Source organism: Colletotrichum tamarilloi (assembly GCF_030869305.1).
Source record: "Colletotrichum tamarilloi strain Tom-12 chromosome Unknown Scaffold_43.1, whole genome shotgun sequence".
NCBI classification, from domain to species: Eukaryota; Fungi; Ascomycota; class Sordariomycetes; order Glomerellales; family Glomerellaceae; genus Colletotrichum; species Colletotrichum tamarilloi.
This window is the reverse complement of record NW_026849426.1, coordinates 93,658-111,428: the sequence shown is the minus strand read 5'-3', so window position 1 is coordinate 111,428 and position 17,771 is coordinate 93,658. Positions and strand designations below refer to the sequence as shown.

The window sequence follows — 17,771 nt, the reverse complement described above, 5'->3', positions numbered from 1 at the left end:
GGCGCTTCTTTCGTCTTAACCTCCCATACCCCCAGCCTAAACTCTATCGCAGCCGCCTTCGTCCGTAAGATGGCCTGATGTTGCAGATCTCGAGGGGACACCTAGTAGCCCTATCCGCTGTTAGCCCGCATGACAAAGTCCATTGTTGGTCCGGGCCAGACACTAAACTGAGTCGGCCCGTACGTACGTCGCTCGTTGCCTTGATCAGCAAAGAACTGCCAAGACTTTGCCAGGTGAGTAAGGTAGCTGAATGTCAGCTCGTCCAAGACGTTCCGGATGACTAGACCGGTTGTGCGCTCAGGTCCGAGAGCCTCCAACTACCATGGCGCATCTTCGTAACTGCAATTCGTGTTAGTGACAGGATGAGTAGCCGCAAAACGTTGACTAGAGCACATGCAAGTATAGGTCACTGTATATGGCATAGCGCCAACGAAGTAGTGTAATCTCTCGTATTCTCTCTGCCACCACCCTTCACTATGATACTAAGGTCTCGCACGCATTCTCAGCGAACGACGTATGTCAGGCACCAACCGCGGCGAGACCCAGCTTCCCTCGATTCCTAGCTTCCTCGTCACATGCAAGATAGCTGAAGGGCGGGCTCGAAGAGCCGAGCCGACGATCCTGAAACCATTTGTTTTTAATCATATCCACACACGCCACCATGAAACCGCTCATCAAAAAAAAAGGTCGTAATCAACCGCGACCAGATAGCCTACACATGCTTCAACAGTATTCTATCATATCCCGCATGCTTTGTTCCAGGATCGTTGAGCTTGAGAAATCAGACATGATCCAAAGAGTTGGCTGCCCTAGTAGGCAACGGTGTCAGGGAGCCTTGGGATGCAACTCTGAATCATCTAAAAGAGAAGAAAGACAAAGGTGGCCCGTGTGTTTGTAGTAAACGACTCAGGAAAAGGTTTGGTGAATGCTGGAGTCGTAACTAATTTTCATCCACGCTGCTTCGATGCAATGAAGCATTTGAAAGAAGAGAATGCCCGTTTTGAAGAAATCCACGAGTCCGGTGTATGTACTGGGCGGACGAGAACTGAATGTTGCTTGGGGTATCGGCTGAAGGACATGACTGTAAAAACATCATGAGCCTGTGCTGAGACTCGAAAATTGCGACTCGTGTTGTTCAAGGAAGGTTGAGAAATGAAATGCCAGGCATCCCACTATTGGTGTATATACTTGGCGAGTTGACTCGACTGACGAGAAAGAACCAATTACGGTCGAGTGAAAAAGGGAAGGGTTTGGAATTATAGGCCTTGCGGATACGCACTGCCGGGTATCATGCCGGTGCCTCCTGCTCGGGATGGGGGGCCGAGGCGACTGCCTGGAAGCTCAAAGTCGGGGTTGTTGTTCAAGAGCATGTCTTGCCTTCGCTGTTGGACGGGTCGTCGGGGTGGCATCGGCTGACCATACCCTGGCATTGGCGGCGCAGGATTCCACCTCGGGTTTACCCCTCTCTGGGATATTGAGGTGAAGTTGGACAGATCAGACTCGGCGCCAGGACTACGTGCACCGGCATCCGCATGAGCGTCATCATACATATTGGGCGCGGGTAGAGGTACCTGAAGGCCAGGCGGGGGACCTGCTCTTTGAGCCGGTGCCGGTGCTGGCGCGTCCGCGAAGCGCGGATCGACATCTTCGTAATAATCGCTGGCTGCTGGCGCAGGCGAGCTTCGGTTGAGCATCTCAGCAGAGCGTTGCTGTTGCAGCGGAGACGCCGTGCGTGATGAGGCCTGGTTCTGGTTCCAAGCCTGACGAGGTGGGACATAGGCACTAAAGATTCAAAATCAGCAAAGCTCTCTTCTGTTTCAAAGATTCAAGGGACTTACTCGTCTTGGCTGTACCTGCTTGCCTCGCTCATGTACGTGTCGTGCCTCTGAGGGTGAGACCTGTTTCCGCCGTTTTGCTGCTGCTGGAGCCCGACCATGCCGGCAATGTCAGCATCACTGTCACGGAACTGACCGAAACCCGCAGGTGGATGCGCAGGGCTTCCTGTAGCGGCGTCCATCTCAACCGCTTGGCCAACCATTGGCTGTCCGTCGTGGCCAGGGAGAGGCGGAGGTGATTCAGCTCTCGGCAAGCTCTGACGCTGAGGGTTGTAGGCTTCATAGCCCTGCTCTTGTTGAGGGATAGATGGGAGAGAAGGGTTTGTGAGGTTGTTCGAACTGGTGTACCCCGGGGCCATATCCATGGAACGACGTCCGTAGGGGCCGCCAGGAGGAGGACCACCGTAGCCGTTGGCTGGGCTTGGACGACGGTCGTACGGTCCAGGACCTCCGGGACCACCAGGTCCGGGTTGATAGCCTGGCGGAGGTGGTCGGCCCCCTCTCATACCGTTTGGTCCAAAGCCACCGCGAGGGGGTGGCGGGCCATATCCGCCCCGACCACCAGGCGGAGGGCCACCATAACCTCCTCGTCCGGGAGGACCTCCATAGCCACCTCTTCCTGGCGGCGGAGGACCGTAGCCACCATATCCGCCTCTGCCACCGTAGCCACCACCGCGCCCTCTGAATCCTCCAGGAGGCATACCGCCCCTGCCTCTCATGCGCTCCTGCGAGGGACCTCTTCTTGGGCCAAATCCATCTTGAGGCGGCAGCGGGTTTCCGTAAGGATCTCTCTGAATCGGTGGGACAGAACCAGATCGTGAAGGAGGAGCATCGCTAGCAGTCATGACTCCTTGAGAGCCATTGACCGGACTTCTTGCTGTGAGAGGGATACGTTCATCGCTGACCTGGTCATTGTTCTTCTGAGATTCGAATGAGGCAAAGGTTGGCATCTTATCAATGCCGTTTCCTCCGCTGACAACGGGAACAGTAGGCTGGGAGGCGACCGACGCAGCAGTCTTTACCTGAGCCTCGCGGTTGTAGTAATTCTCTCCGCTCATCTCAGCGTTCTCGGCGATTCTCTTCTTCCTGGCCTTCCTGCTGACCAACATGCGGCGCATAGCACATGAGACCAAACCGCTCATTCCGACAAGAATGGTAGCGGCAAGGACGATGTATGAGCCCCATGCCATGTGGGGGACGAAGAGGAGAACATCAACGAGGAAAGCCAATAGACAGATGAGGAAGTCGATGAAAGAGAAGATGAAGAGGGCGAGAAGGTATCTCGCAGAATGAGAGGGCGAGTGAAGGTGAGCGACGGCAGCCATGATGAACATGATGAGAGTCGCGAGGGCAGCGACAGGATGTACGATCAAGATGGCTGACAGAGTGTTTCGGGCAGAGTCTGGGAGGTCAAAGGCCCCCTTACTATCCGCGGCTCCAAAAACTCGTGCTGTAGAGAGTGTCAGCCACAGTCCCTCGTTTCGGTAGTCAGCAGTGTACCACGTTGAATTACTTACTCGTGTCATAACCAATCTCAGGGCCTTCGCAAGTGCCGTCTGCCTTACAGACGCCAAAGACTCCAAAGTTGGCTCCCTTGAAACTACCCAGCGGAATAGCCTTAATAATCGGGGTCGATAGGGTAGACAGCAGAAGCAAGGCGAAGGCCGCAAAGAGCAGCACCGACATGGGGGTTGCCGGCCGCAACATGATGGCGGTTTGTCGTCGAAGAAACCTGCTTCCAAAGAGTGATACGGTGAGCCGGCGTCGTCAAGACGCGGCGAGTTGAAGGGTGGGTTGCGCCCGAGAGATTCGGGTGTCGTCGTCGAGAGGTTGTTCGGGGTCGGCTAGTGTAAGAAGAAGTCGTTGCGCGGCATCGTCTACTGGTTGGCAAAAGTCGTCGTCGAAAATAGTGACATGAATGAGAGTAACGAAGTGCCGATGAGAGCCGTATGGCAAATTCCTTTCTCTTTCTTTCCTGCTAATCCTCTTGTTCGACTGTCCCCAAAGTCTGCTCAGTCGGTATCCTAACGGGTGCTGCTGGTATTGGCGCTGAAACAATGTCGCAAGGAGACGGGATTTCGGTCGACGAATTTAAATCAAATCGATTCGGACGAGGTGGGAGAGAGTCGTGGAAGTTGTGTCGTGTCCTAAATGCAGGGCTGCATCCAGGGGAATTGGGTTGAGGTTGTGCGAAGTGAATAGGATCGAGTTCCTCCTGTTCGACCTGGAGAAGGGAAGAGGGAGAAAGAGACAAAGGTACGCACGATCTGGGGAGGAAGACGATGTGGGCGGGTGAGTGGGAGAGTGGGCGACTTGTGTGGAGGGAGCGAAGATGGAAAAGTGGGGTCTTGACCGTGGGTGCAGCAGGAGTGGGCAGTTTTGGGCCACACGGCAGGGGAGCCAAGGGGATTTGGGAACAGGGGGGTGCAGTCAAGTGTCGCAGAGGGGGGTGCGGTGAGAGAAAGGAGATGGGAGGCAGGAAAGACGTTTACCACCACCACTACCACAAGTGCGACTGGTTCTGGAAGAGTGAGGTTCCTAAGATAGATAGCCCAGGTTTTGGTGCAGGATTCCAATGGAATAGCGGGAGGCGTTGGGCAGGTTGCGTAGCTGGATGTGGCTGGGGCAGTGGCCAAGCTGCAGTCGACATGCCTATTTATCCAATTACCTCGATTTAGAACTGCAACCAGCCAGCTTCATTTGCATGGCCTGCTTTGCGAGGCTGATGATTGACCATGAGTTCTTGTTTTGCAGGCAACACGTCCTGTGGTGCTTGTATCGATTGTGCCTTGAGGGCGAAATGCGTCCATCGCCCATGATGGGACCTATTTCTTTTCTATCTCCACCCCCAGGGTGGAAGACGGACTCATTGTGCCTTCCCTGGAGGGACGGATAAGATACGTACTATTTACAAGTCCAGCGTGCAAGTAAAAGTGCACAGCCCACCTAGGTAGCAAACGGCTTGCAGGCACCAAGCAGCGCAGATTGGCAGAGAGTCGAGAGGCACGCACGCCGCAAGCCGCACAACAGGGTCGGGTCGAGGGCGACGAGATTGGAGTGCGCGAGAAACGGAGACGGGTCTGCATCTCCATGCAGTCAGACACTGGGCTCACATCGTCTGCCACGAGAGCCTGGAACCCAGATGTCCCCATGTGGGCTCTCTGCAGCGGGTGTTGTGCCCGCTAACTCGTTGGTTCAAATCAATATTCTCCCCCCCGCCGCCGAAATGCAGCGCAGGTTGGCCCCAATATCGATGGGGGGCAGGCACGAACAGGCACGCCGCACTCCAAGAATCTAGATGGCAGGTACCTGAGCAATGTACCGTCCTTAGCGCAAGACCGGAGGTATCCTTTGTTCCTCAACGCGTGTCCAACTGTCCCCCGGCAGCCACACCATTCCATCTCTCTCTTCCCAAGACATGCTGCACCGACTGCATGGCTTTCCCAAAAGGTCAATCTTCTCCGAGCTCGACAGGACAATGCCCTTGTTCTCGCGGAAGTCTGGTCCGGCCTCCATTTTGACCAGAGACATTGAATGCCATTAGGCTTCGTCACAGAATACCGTTCTTCTGTCTTCTGAGGTAGCACCGGCCAATAGGAGCCTCTTACGAATGATGTGAGTACGCTTCGTCTACGAATAAGGGACCTGACCACACATTCATTTACGCAGCTGGCAAGCCATCCATGGAAACACAAGTCCACCTTAATACCATGCGGTATACAACGCAGACGGGACGAATACTTGCAAAAGAGCCAATAGATCCTTTGTCACCAAGCCAGCCACAAATGACTGCGGCTAAGCTTCCCTTCCATTAGTGTGACCCCAGGAAGCCGGGACCGAGTCCGCTACCACCAGCTCACAGATAGTAGCACCACAGGACCCGACTCGAATCTCTGACCAACGAGAAAAAAGTTGAGCGACGACCATGTCATTTCTAATTTCCCAAATTACGACCGATATCACCCCGACAAAGACGGAGAGTGGGAAAAAAAACTCAATTCATCCCCGTCTAGTCAGGTCCCGGTCGATTCTAGGTCGGCCTATCTGCAATCGACTGCACGCAATCGCGTGCTTACCCGGCAGGCCCTACTCATGATTCCGGCATTCAAACCCGCGTGAGCTTTTCATGGGAAACCCATTGATTGAAATATGGCAAGCCACAGTACAATTACGTTACGGAGTACGAAGTACTACGTGCTACTTTTCTGGACCCTGGATACCTGGAAGCTCAGGACTTCTCTCTACGGATACCTAGTCTGACAGTGTCATGAACAACCTTACCCCGATCAAGCAGGTTGAGATCGAGCGCTCGCGAGTCTATGGCCCCCTGGAATTCAACAAAGCTTAGCAGGATGAGGAGTGGAATGGCGATGGATGCACCGTGCCGGCAAGCCCTCATCCTTCTCGTTCTCTGCAATCACCCCGCCGCTCAAAGATCCTAGTTGGAACAACTCCACCAATCATATGTTTTGATGATCCGAATTAGCCATCTAGTGTTGTGCTTCCAAAGTCCCAATCACTCTGTGAGCGCCGCATCTCTCATGATCGTACGGAACCTCAAGGTCTTCATCATTGCGGGATTCGTGAGCTGACTTCCTGTGTAGCTTTTGGCCTGACTCCTGCAAACTTGCAAACAGCTTCAGACTCCTCCGTGGTCAAACGGACGACGCAAAGGCATAGCATCGTGAATTAAGGCCCCCTTGTCGGGATGGGGCACCAGAAACTCTCTCGGTATCCTGGGCCCAGGGGTCCACGCAACGCCGTTGTCGGTCGCATCCCTACACTGCAATTACAAGCATCCACTCTGCCTTCGATAAGTTCCAAGCAACTATTGTAGCGACTTGAGGACCGTGGATCGCCCGCGTAGCAGATATATGCGACCACCGCTGTGCTCCACGTCAATCGGCGGTAAGCGTTCATTTTGCCATATTTCTCGTTGGTACGCAACGTTTCTCTGACATTTTAAGCCTTCCACGGATATATACTTCACGTATTGAACCGTCGGATTCGCGAGGCATGAGGAGAAAGAGAAACAAAAAGTTGTGGCACCCAGATTGCGTTGACCAACTTGGTTCCAGTAACAGGTACCTGTCGACATCAACGTCAAGAGATTCAGGCGTATCGGAAATGCGAGAAGCAGCCCCGGTGCCTAAGACCACAACGACGACGGCCATGCTCTGGATCGAAAGTCGAAACATAACCGCTCTGCTGACCAAGACAGCTAGCCCACCGCCGCAACGACGCGTTATCGGGCGCTAGCATCGCTACCCTGGGCTATTTCAGGCTGTCCAAGCTTTGGCCGTGCCTCCTCAATGGGAAGAACCTCGTCAGAGACGGGAGGAATATTAGGTCGCCTCGAAGACGACCTTCGCCGAGAGCCTCTTCCATTTGTTCCATGGCGTCGTTGGCCGAAGTGCTTCGCGCGTGATGTCTACCGTGATGCCAGCGTTGTGGCTGTGGTATTGACTTCTTCAGATGAAGAGAATCTTGAGGCAACTGGCTGACAATAGGCGACTCTGTGACACGGGCGCTTCGCCGTCTCAGATTCTGACGCAGACACCAAGGTTGTTCGCCCTGCAACTCCTGCGGTCTTCCATGCCAAAACCCCCACAGTCCATTCTGCCGCCAGCTTTCAGTCAACCCGGAACGCAGCAGCCCATGCCGCCCGCCGTATAGCCCGCCTGTTATGAGCGAGAAGCGAAGCCATCTTGATGAACTCTCAGTCTTGAGCGAGTCAAAATATGAACTGCTCGTCGATCGACGGCTTGTTCTGGGCCCCTTTGATCATTCCGGAGCTTACCCCCTGGCTAGGCCCAATTGTTCGACACGTAGTCACGTCGGCGCCATGGCCTTCCGTCTTCAACCTTCAGGCCCCAGGACGTGCCAGAGCGACTCACCTCGAATACCTAGGTCGGATACATCAGCTACCACTGACACGCGACGGTCCGGGTCTGACTATGTCTATTCAGAGACGCCACTCTGAAAGTCGGGGTTTTGTGGCCAAGCTTTTGCCGATTGTTACGTAGAGTCTTTAGACGATGCTTCATCCATCGTCTTCCTACCCTAAGATACCCGGTCAAACCTTGCCAAGTTTAGCCATTGGCAGCCATGGTCTACTCAATCATCTGTATAGCTCTTCGCCAGGGCCCTCAGCTCATGTTGGGGTATTCGGAGAATAGATTGCCCACGGTAAACAGACTGAGCTCTGCGTCCAATGTCGAGACATGTCTCGGTATGTAGGCACAGTTAGAGGCTCCTGCACGACAGCCGAGGCGTCGCACCACGGTGGGTGAGGCCAGACGGACCATCAAAACCAAGCCCAAATTATCGACCCTCATTGTTTCCTGACTCAAATATATTTCCGTAGGCAATTTGCAACTTTTATATTGCCTAGAACGGCAAAAGACTGGAACTTCTCCGCTAACAATGGAATGGCGCCCATCCCATCAAAACGTTCTATGATTGCCTCTGGTCTTACTGAACCCACGCGCACCTTGTAGATCTGATGGGTGTGCAGGGACACTTGGTTCATGCACTCATTCTTGCCAGACCCTCTAAGCTCAAACCAAGACGTCACGTCTGTCGACCACTTGCGTCATGGTCAGCCCGAACGACGCTGCGTCTTCTATTCGCACGACGGATCGGATCACAATGCCCCTAGGCAGTGGTGTGCAACCTCGGTTTCTGCCACAACAAGCAAGCACCCTCCTCTCACCAGCAATGAGAAATTCAGACGAAGGAATGGTTGACATGCCTTACATCGAGGGACCGAAACCCGCTGAGCCGCTGGTTGCGGGAACGGCCGCCGCCTAACTGCATGAGGAGCCGACCAACCTTTTTTCTTCTGTGTGCTTCCCGCCTCCCCCCTTCGTCACGACCTTTGGCATGTGGTGTCTGCCAAAGGGTTCAAGTGGCTGAAGCTGCCGTCATTCAAGCTTTGCCCATGAAATCGGCCCACAACCTCGCTTTTGTTTCACTTAATCTCAGGCACCGGACGCCGTCGATCCCCAATGCTTCAGAACGCGACACTTCGGATGGAGCCACGGCCTACCCTGTCAGTCAGCCGGCGGGAAAGGGGCGCTCTGGCTGTATGGCGTACCACGTCGTCAACCTTGAAATAGGCGCTGGCCAGTTATAGAGCTTTTGACTAGGAGGTGAAGGTATCGAGGGGCAGGAAGTGGTAGATGCGCAATGCTGCCAGAGGTCTCATTGGCTTTTGGGCTCGGGTCGGCGACTTTCGTGATATAGACCACACGCTTTGGAAGAGGCTTATTTAGGTAATTGCTTTGAACGTGTCAATTAGACAAACGGTGAGATGCTTCTTCATCTTCTAGGTTTGGTGTCAATTCCTTCACATTGAAAAGTGCACTCCGGCTCTACAGAAAGGTCCGGCAGGTCTCGGATATAAGACTTGAGAATAAGGTTAGTAGTTACGGATCGGGACTATCTCACAGTATTGAATGTTCCCGCTGGACTCTGGAGCCACTCGGCAAACTCATTCTATATTACTCCGATTTACTCCCTGGTGACCCAAGGCTGACCCGCAAGGAAATACGCGAGCTTGCGCTATTGCTGCTGCTGCGGAATAGACTAAACTCAACGTGCTCGACTGTTGAGTGATTACGCCGGGTCAGGGTTCGTGAGACCTCTTGGGTTCGTCAAAAGAGGCAAAAGGCCTCGTGCCGCTATTTGAATCTTGACTAGAAAATACAGGCAGATCAGCCAAACCTTGGGATTAAACATGAGGTCTATTCATCGGTTGTTGAATGCATTCTCCTAGTCCTAACTTCCTTGAGACCACTTACATGGAAACCACACCAGTTCACAACTCATCATTGAATACTGACCGGTGCCTTATCGCCAGGTCCGAGGTGGGCACCTGCAATCGGTGCCGAAAGCGATCGGGCGGGGCCGGGGATAAGCGGATGCAACGGACGCATCGGTGCTTGATTCGCCGACGGAGATTTCCTTTTGCTGTATGGATGGCGTACCTCGGTGGCCTGGCCCTCGTTATCGTCATTGATCTGACCTACCTACCTGACCCTGTGGCGCCAACGACAGATCCGGCGGCCGCGCCGAACCCGATTGACCTCTGACGGGACTTTTGCAACTTTTTACCCTCAACCTCAACCTTTTCTTTCTCTCCATTTTGTTGTCATTTCTCCCCCCTTAGACTTGAGGACACAAGGTAATGGGAGCCTCTGACTTCCGCCTTCACTCCCTCCTCATACGTCCTCGTCATTACCAATTATGTTACGCCAGAGCATAGCTGGTCTCTCCGCCGCGAGATCACCAGCGCAGAGATGTCTCTTCTCAACCTCCGCGGGCGCCGCGGGGCGTCATCACCTACTGCATAGATCGAGATCGATACCGACAACGGCCACAGCGACAAGGACAGCGGCGAATACGACGACATCACGACTCCTCTCCCACACCAGAACGGCGCGCATCCACACGAGCAGCGCCCGCCGCGCCCTCATCCCCCCTTCGCCAGAATCCCTCGGCGCACCAAAAAAAGCGCGCACATACAAGCGCAGCTCCAAATGGCTGCGCCGCCTCGTCATCTTCTCCGCCGTCGGCGGCACGCTCTATCTCGCCGACCGACAAATCTACGCCTCGGGCTTCGCCCGCTCCCTCCGCACCTTCGGGACGGGCCTCCTCGTCGCCCTCGACTACAAGCTAAACTTCCGCCCCGAGCCGCTTACCGGCGGCACCGTGCAGGACCTGCACGTCCGCAACGCCGAGCGCCTGTTCGACCTGCTGCGGCACAACGGCGGGCTCTACCTCAAGATCGGCCAGGCCATCGCCATGCAGAGCGCCGTGCTGCCGCCCGAGTTCCAAAAGATGTTTGCGCGCATGTTTGACGACGCGCCGCAGGACGACTGGAGCGACGTCGAGGCCGTGATCCGCGAGGACTTTGGCGGGCGGAGCGTCGAGGACGTGTTTGGCGTCAGCTTCCGCGGGGAGGAAGGGAAGGGCGTCATGGAGAGGCGGGCGAGGGCGAGCGCCAGCGTCGCGCAGGTGCACTGGGCGCGGCTGCCTGACGGCCGCGAGGTGGCCGTCAAGATCCAGAAGCGGGAGATTGCCAAGCAGATCACGTGGGACCTGTGGGCGTTCAAGACGGTCGCGTGGATCTACAGCAGGTGGTTCGACCTGCCGCTGTACAGCCTCGTGCCCTTCATCACGGAGCGGCTGGAGCTCGAGACGGACTTTTTGAACGAGGCCAAGAACTCGGAGACGATGAGGGACCTGATCAACTCGGAGAAGGGCCTCCGCGGCAGGGTGTACGTTCCCAAGGTCTATCCGGAGCTCTCGACGCGGCGCGTCATGGTGACGGAGTGGATCGAGGGTACGCGGCTGTGGGACAAGCAAGGGATCAATGGGCGGTGGATGGGCGGGTACGGCAAGGGGTCGCCGGGCGTCCACGGCGCGCAGCTCCAGCCGCCCGACATGGCCACCGTCCGCCGCGAGCTCCGCGACCGGCCGTACGCCGAGCAGTTCAAGCCGGAGCGGAGCGAGTGGAAGGGCCGTCGCGGGCGCGGCGGCCTGGGCTTGTCGAGCAAGGAGGTCATGACGACCATGATCGACCTCTTCTCCGCGCAGATCTTCAAATGGGGCGTCGTCCACTGCGACCCCCACCCGGGCAACATCTTCATCCGGCGCCTGCCCAACGGGCGCGCGGAGCTTGTGCTCATCGACCACGGCTTGTACGTCTACATGTCGCCCGAGTTCCGGCACCAGTACGGCGTCTTCTGGAAGGCGCTCATGACGTTCGACAACAAGACGATTGAAAAGGTGACGACGGAGTGGGGCATCAAGGCGGCGGACCTCTTCGCGAGCGCGACGCTGATGAGGCCGTACGAGGGCGGCGACGAGCGGACGCGCAACGGCATCATGAAGGAGCTCGAGGGCAAGACGCCGGCGGAGCGGCACTACGAGATGCAGCAGCGGATGAAGCAGGGGATCCGCGACATGCTGGCCGACGAGGAGAAGTGGCCCAAGGAGCTGATTTTTATCGGGCGCAACATGCGCATCGTGCAGGGGAACAACCAGTACCTCGGCAGCCCCGTCAACCGCGTCAAGATGATGGGGGAGTGGGCGAGCCGCAGCCTGTTTGAGGATCCGAACCTGCCGTGGGCCAAGAGGGCGGGCAACGCGTGGCGGCATTTGCTGTTCAAGGGCGTGTTGGCGCTGACGGATGTCGCGTTTTACTTTTTCAAGGTGAAGCAGCTGCTTGGGTTCGGGGGCGGCATGGAGGACGAGATGGAGAAGAGGATGAAGGATATCGCGCAGGATTTCGGGGTTGAGCTGCAGCATGAGGTGTTTGAGGGTTAGGCGGTGAAGATATGTGAATAGCGCGGGGGAGAAGAGGAAAGCTTTAGAGTTGAAGAAGTAGAGAAGGTTCATTAGATTCGGGTTCTCGGTGTTTAGGGGCTCGGTGAGAATCTTATAGAGACCTTTGATATAGGAAAGATACCACTCATCTGTTCAATGCTCAGTCCCTCGACCGCCACTGTCACGCGTGTATATGAACGTACTCGCAGCAGTGTCCTACTTTCTAGCTCGAGTCTTCCGGTAGAACGGTGCAGAGTAGAAGGTGAGGAATGTTCCAACTAGCGAGAAACTAATCTGCCGTGCCGTTGTAATGGACCATGTCTATGGCGTTTCAATTGTCCTACCCAGGGGAACAAACTTCTGCTCGAGGTACCAGGGCGTTGAGAGGCAGCCACGACACAATATTAGGAGTCTGTCATTTACGCTGCTAGCTTCTTCGTTCATCACTTGCCCGAACGCACTGGAGAGGATCTGGCTCATCTTTGCAGGACAAGCTCTGCTAACCAACAGCCCACACAACGCTGAGGAAGTGCTCATCAATATGGCAGGTGAGACCTACGTACCCTCTCACAATGATAGGTTCTCTTCTCTTGGGACTTTCCCTTCGCCAACGCCAGTGGATGGGTGTGTTGTGGATGAAGGCCGTCTCGTATTGGGAGCGGAACGAAGAGTACTGGCTTCAAGGTGTCCTGGAGCGTCTTGGCTTTAGAATACATGACATCATGAAAGCATAGGAGCAGATAATTATGCAAGTGAATATTCGAAAGGTGCTTCAAGCTGCCTTTGGTAACACTTTCTTCATTGCTGAGACTAGCAGAAGATTATGCTCTTTCAATGCCTTTTGAGGCTCGTGTCATTTCCAAAGCGGTCTCGAAATAAAGAGTGTCACCACTAATGTCCTAATCCAATGTTTCCTCTCCAGGAAAATCGCTTCTGTGGCGGACATGGTATCTTCATAACCTTCGGGTATAATCTAGCGCCTTACGAAAGTCGCCATAACAATCCGCCTCCCGGGCAGGCTCTATCCAAGGTGATTTCTTATTAGAGTGACTACTTTCTCTCGCTTTTGTGGGCCACCGATACTTTATCCTGATCTAAATACTAGACGCGCGGCCCGGAGAAGAATGGAAGGGTGTTCTTTCCCCCTTTCTACTCGTTGTATTCGGAGCTCATGGTGTCTCTGAGTTCTTAGTAATGATAGAGGCCAAATAGTGGATTTCAGCAAATACAACCACAAGCACAATCACAAGCGCAGAAGATGAGCTCCGGAACAATGCGGTACAGAAAAGCTCGATCAAGTCAGGAGCTGGCGAAGATATAGTATTCGTTAGAGAAGAGGAAAGGCGAAAGATGCCCAAGTCACTCATATTATGTTAAGATTTACTGTTGATTGGGACGTCGAAGGTCCAGAGGAATCGACTACGAAGATGGAGATCGCACCTACCTGGCGAGGTGTTCATCAATGTCTGTAAGGATAGCTTCCACTGACTACCATTTGCAGAATTCGCTCCGGCGAAAAGACATAAAGACTTGGCGTTCCGGTTCATCAACACGCTGTAAAGAGCCTACTGGAGTTCGTGACTGCAATTCCCGCGGTACGACACCAGGTGTGTGTACTGCCTGCCCTTGCCGACTCGAAGCAGCTGCTCTGATCCGTGCCACGATACAAGTAAGAAGACTTTAGAGCATTTGATTCATACTTCAACCAAGTTCAGAGTTTGCTACCTTTTTTAGAAAGATCTTCAAAACTTCGTTGGTGGCAAAGGCGAGGGCCTGATATGGGCAAGCGGCGACGATGAAGTTACGTGAGTCCTTGGATAGCCGAGATCGTGGGCTTATTACGTCGATAAGGAACTGGTACTAGGCCCCGTCCCCGGTCCCGGGTATATTATACGTCACGCTGGCTTGCTAGACTCCTGAAGAGAGAGCTGCGGTATGCTTGATGAAGACAGACCCCGACGACTATGGCTGGACGAAGACAGACACAAATCACGATGTTCGTTCAGTCTGTCTAGGCCTCGAGGAGGGCCTCACCCAGCGCCTTGTCACACACCAAGAAAAGAGGCTACATTCCTTGGTGTTCCTATGAACAGAGTGGGCGAATGAGAATTATTTATAAGGTCCAAAAAGCCAGGATCATATAGAGGGCAGAAGAGTTCCAGACTTATCCGTCACACTGCTAGAGGTAAACTTCCGCCTCCTCGCAACCCAAGGCGACGGCGCCTCATCAACTCACGGATTCCAGGGGCAACTCCTGAAGTAGGGAGTGTATATGCCCAGGTGATGAAAACATGCAAGATACTCGCACTGCAAGGCAAAACGAACATCAGTCCTCTCCTCACCTGGCCTGAAGTAAGCACAACTACGGACGTGGCAGTTCCAATCTCAACGTCGCCAGGCCCCCTTGCAGACTTCGTCGGGACACAAACCCGTCTGAACAACCACACTGACTAAGGCCAACAGACAATGTTCGGGAGCATTTACAACCTCACCCTTGCTGGACTGCGTAAGAGGAGAGTACATGTAATGTTTGACAAGTGCAGCAACCTAACCGAGTACCGTCGGCTCACTCGGTTGCGGTGTAAGGCTGATGCAAATAATGAACACCCACTTGCCCAGGTAACCTTGTTTCTTACCACCCTGGCTCGGTAGATGCCCATTTGTGGGATCTGTATCAGACAGTGCTAGTTTACAGTTCGTCACGAAGGCAGTCGCTGGTAAATCTGCTGACGCGCGCGAGAGAGACTGTTGTACCAGTCCAGGAATGAGCACAAAGCCCCTCGTGAGTATGGAATCGTTGAGCTTCATGTCTACGGCGCTCCACGGGTTGACTTCAAGGGTCTGAAAGCCTAAAGCCAGCAACGACGCAGGATTCACAACCTCAGAAGATATGAACTTAACCAGTGCCATGGGCCCGGAGGCTCGACTCGGTATAATGTATTGCATGGGAGCGGGAGAGGCATGAGCCAGCGGGCCGACGGGGGGCGCCACCCGAGCGAGCAGGGCGTCAGGGCGCTGGACACCTGGGGTACGGAAGCTGTTTCCGCGATATTGCGGTTCACGGGGATCTTCCCAGACCTGGTTGAATGAGATGCCAGGGCTGGGTAGGCTCACACGAAACCACCGGTTCTTTGTGAAGCCGCCCGATAAGATGAGGGGGGATATTGATATTCGCGGTGGTTTAATGTATTGAATTGCATGAAGTCGAGTTAAGCTTAGGGCTATGAGAGGAGATCAGCAGACATTAGTGTGCCTTTTATGTAGTAGTCTTGTCTCGGTGCCTGACACTTGAAAAGGCAACCGCCTTGTCTCACACCTCAACATTCAAGTCGAAGTCATGGTGGTATGGATGGAAGGAAGTCTAGACTGAATGGTATTTGTGCTCCCTACCCGGCCAGCAGCGGTAAGGCCATGCGGAAATGAGAATGAGAGGAAAAAAAAATCAAGCAACACAAGTTGGACCCCTGGAATGCGGTTGTGCTTTGTTCCACAAGCTAAAAGCACTGTAAAATTGGAGCGCCGATCGATCTCGGACAATTTGAGAGGAATTTTTGGGATGAGATGGCATAAAGGAGCGCGTGGTTAATGTGAAACATGGGCCATTTCGGCGTCGGAAGCCCCACAGTTCATGGGGACGGGAGCCGAGAGGAAAGAGGGGCCGTGGATGGGGAGCGAGATTGGCTGGTTATGGGGGGCTCGAGTGAGAGGTGACAAGACGGTTGAGGGTTTATTAGAGTTTTGAGGACAACCGTGAATGAGCCTAGAGCATTTTGACAGTTAAGTTGCGTGATGGGTTGCTGCTGGTGCTTGGTGTTAGTGGGTGTGTAGGGCAGGATGATGGACGGCAGGCCAGCGGCAGTTGCATGTTGCAATACCAGATCGCCGTCCACATCTGGACTTGTCAGTGAGGTAGCATGTCGACGATCTTCCGGTGAGCATTCGGGAGAGAGCGAGTCGGGTCGACCAGCGCACAAGGCGGGCAGCGAGAGCATAGACAATTCCATCCGTGCCACGAGCCCTGCAAGCTACGGTATGCCGCGTAAAAAGGCAGAGTCAACCCACCATTCCAGTGATTGGATTGCTGCAGTACCACTTGGTACGATGGCGGGCTACACAAGCTCAATAACTTGAGTTGGCTTCGGGGAGCGATGCTGTAGGATGCCGAGCGGTGTGTGCGTGTGTGTATGTGTGTGTGAGCAAGCATAAAGTAAACGTGAATTGCCAAGACGCCTCTGTTCCCCTTCGAATATTCGATGACCAGTCAAAAGTTAGGGAAAGTTACGCTTTATCTAAGCTCTAGGTAAAGAAGAAAAAGCGAAACCTTCGCGAAGACCACGCGTGACAGACGCGCGGGAAGCATGATGAACGGGAACCAACAAGCAAATACCGAGTTGGCTGGAGGTGATTGGCCAGGGGATGAAGTTGACGAGATGCGGGTGGGCAGGGAATTTTTGGGAGTTGCGAGTTGCGAAATGCAATCACTGAATGCAATCTTCAGGGGTTGCCTGGGCCTGAGGCACATTTCTTGGATTGTTCTTGCTGGGAAGGTAGGTTTGTGATCTTTTGTCGCGGTTGCTTCAGGGAGGGTCCCTTTCGGCGAGAGTCTGGGACGGGCTTCCTCTCGCCTTCCGTTACATCTGAAAGCGCTCGAAACTCAGTCATGGGAAGGCGCTTATCCGTGTAAGCGAGTACGGTCTCCTTCCACTTACCTTGAAGTACGGATACTCCAAGGAATGTACCGAGCATTTCGTCCCATTATCTAGACTTACGCGGCTAAACAAAATGGTGAGATGACTTTTAGTGGTGTCTGAGACGGCAAGAAAGTTGATGACGAAAAAGCAAGCTCTTCTTCAGGCGGAGAAGATGTTCCCATGCGCCGACCTCAACGGTGCGTAACGTCATTCACAGTATTCCAGACTCTCAGCCTTGTTTGTGTGTTAATTGAAAAGGGGAAAGAAAAAGGGGCAGAAGACGATGCGGTAATTCTTGTATCGGGGACTAGTGTTGGTTTAGTGGGACACGGTACAATGCATGAACACGGTGTAGAGACTGCGTTAATGAGATTAATACTGCTATTGGTCGATGCCCAGCAGCTCACCGCCATGCAATTCGGGAAACATGCATTGGAAGACTACGAGATTCCGCATCTGCTGACATGCGAGCTTGAAGAATCCAATCATTTCGGATCTGGCACGTTTGATGCCGACATTCTGAACTTCGTACAGAAGTCACTGGCTCAGACTAAGATAGGTAATGTAGACGGGCCCAGAGATAAGAAGCCAACTGGCTGGAGAGTTCAAACGGTGTTTCTGTCAACGGGGGAGGGGGATCCATTTCCTCGTGGTGGGCGCGCGGGCGGGCGAGACCTTTTTGGGTGCTTGGAGCCTTGGGCAGCTCTTGGTGGCCCCAATGGCGTTATTAGCTCTCGTTAGTGGCTCTGGGGGCCCTGGGCTGGGTTAGCGAGCTGTTAGAGCCTGGCTGCGTTACACGCCATGCGGAGGTTGGAGGTGTTTTCTCGTGGAGCATGATGAGCATCGAAAGAGGAGACGACTAGACTCCTGGACGAGGGGTGAGGATTCTGAAGGAGTACATAGAGTGTGA

The 17,771-nt window shown here is 54.2% G+C and overlaps 5 protein-coding genes across 5 annotated transcripts; 1 reads left to right on the top strand and 4 right to left on the bottom strand.

Moving 5' to 3' along the window:
- Positions 1–1,256: 1,256 nt before the first annotated feature.
- CTAM01_09993 (uncharacterized protein) lies at positions 1,257–3,542 on the bottom strand (the record flags this gene model as incomplete). Its single annotated transcript, XM_060526009.1, has 3 exons — positions 1,257–1,782; positions 1,839–3,285; positions 3,353–3,542. 3 exons carry the CDS (start codon positions 3,540–3,542, stop codon positions 1,257–1,259), a joined length of 2,163 nt encoding a protein of 720 aa, XP_060379337.1.
- A 3,209-nt stretch (positions 3,543–6,751) lies between these two features.
- Positions 6,752–7,033, bottom strand: CTAM01_09992 (uncharacterized protein; the record flags this gene model as incomplete). Its single annotated transcript, XM_060526008.1, has 1 exon — positions 6,752–7,033. The coding sequence occupies one exon, from the start codon at positions 7,031–7,033 to the stop codon at positions 6,752–6,754; it is 282 nt and encodes a 93-aa protein (XP_060379336.1).
- A 3,052-nt stretch (positions 7,034–10,085) lies between these two features.
- CTAM01_09991 (ABC1 family protein) lies at positions 10,086–12,170 on the top strand (the record flags this gene model as incomplete). The annotated part of the gene is made up of 1 exon (XM_060526007.1): positions 10,086–12,170. The coding sequence occupies one exon, from the start codon at positions 10,086–10,088 to the stop codon at positions 12,168–12,170; it is 2,085 nt and encodes a 694-aa protein (XP_060379335.1).
- Positions 12,171–14,717: 2,547 nt separating this feature from the next.
- Positions 14,718–15,494, bottom strand: CTAM01_09990 (uncharacterized protein; the record flags this gene model as incomplete). The annotated part of the gene is made up of 2 exons (XM_060526006.1): positions 14,718–15,270; positions 15,487–15,494. The coding sequence occupies 2 exons, from the start codon at positions 15,492–15,494 to the stop codon at positions 14,718–14,720; spliced, it is 561 nt and encodes a 186-aa protein (XP_060379334.1).
- A 302-nt stretch (positions 15,495–15,796) lies between these two features.
- On the bottom strand, positions 15,797–16,174 carry CTAM01_09989 (uncharacterized protein; the record flags this gene model as incomplete). The annotated part of the gene is made up of 1 exon (XM_060526005.1): positions 15,797–16,174. One exon carries the CDS (start codon positions 16,172–16,174, stop codon positions 15,797–15,799), a length of 378 nt encoding a protein of 125 aa, XP_060379333.1.
- Positions 16,175–17,771: the final 1,597 nt, after the last annotated feature.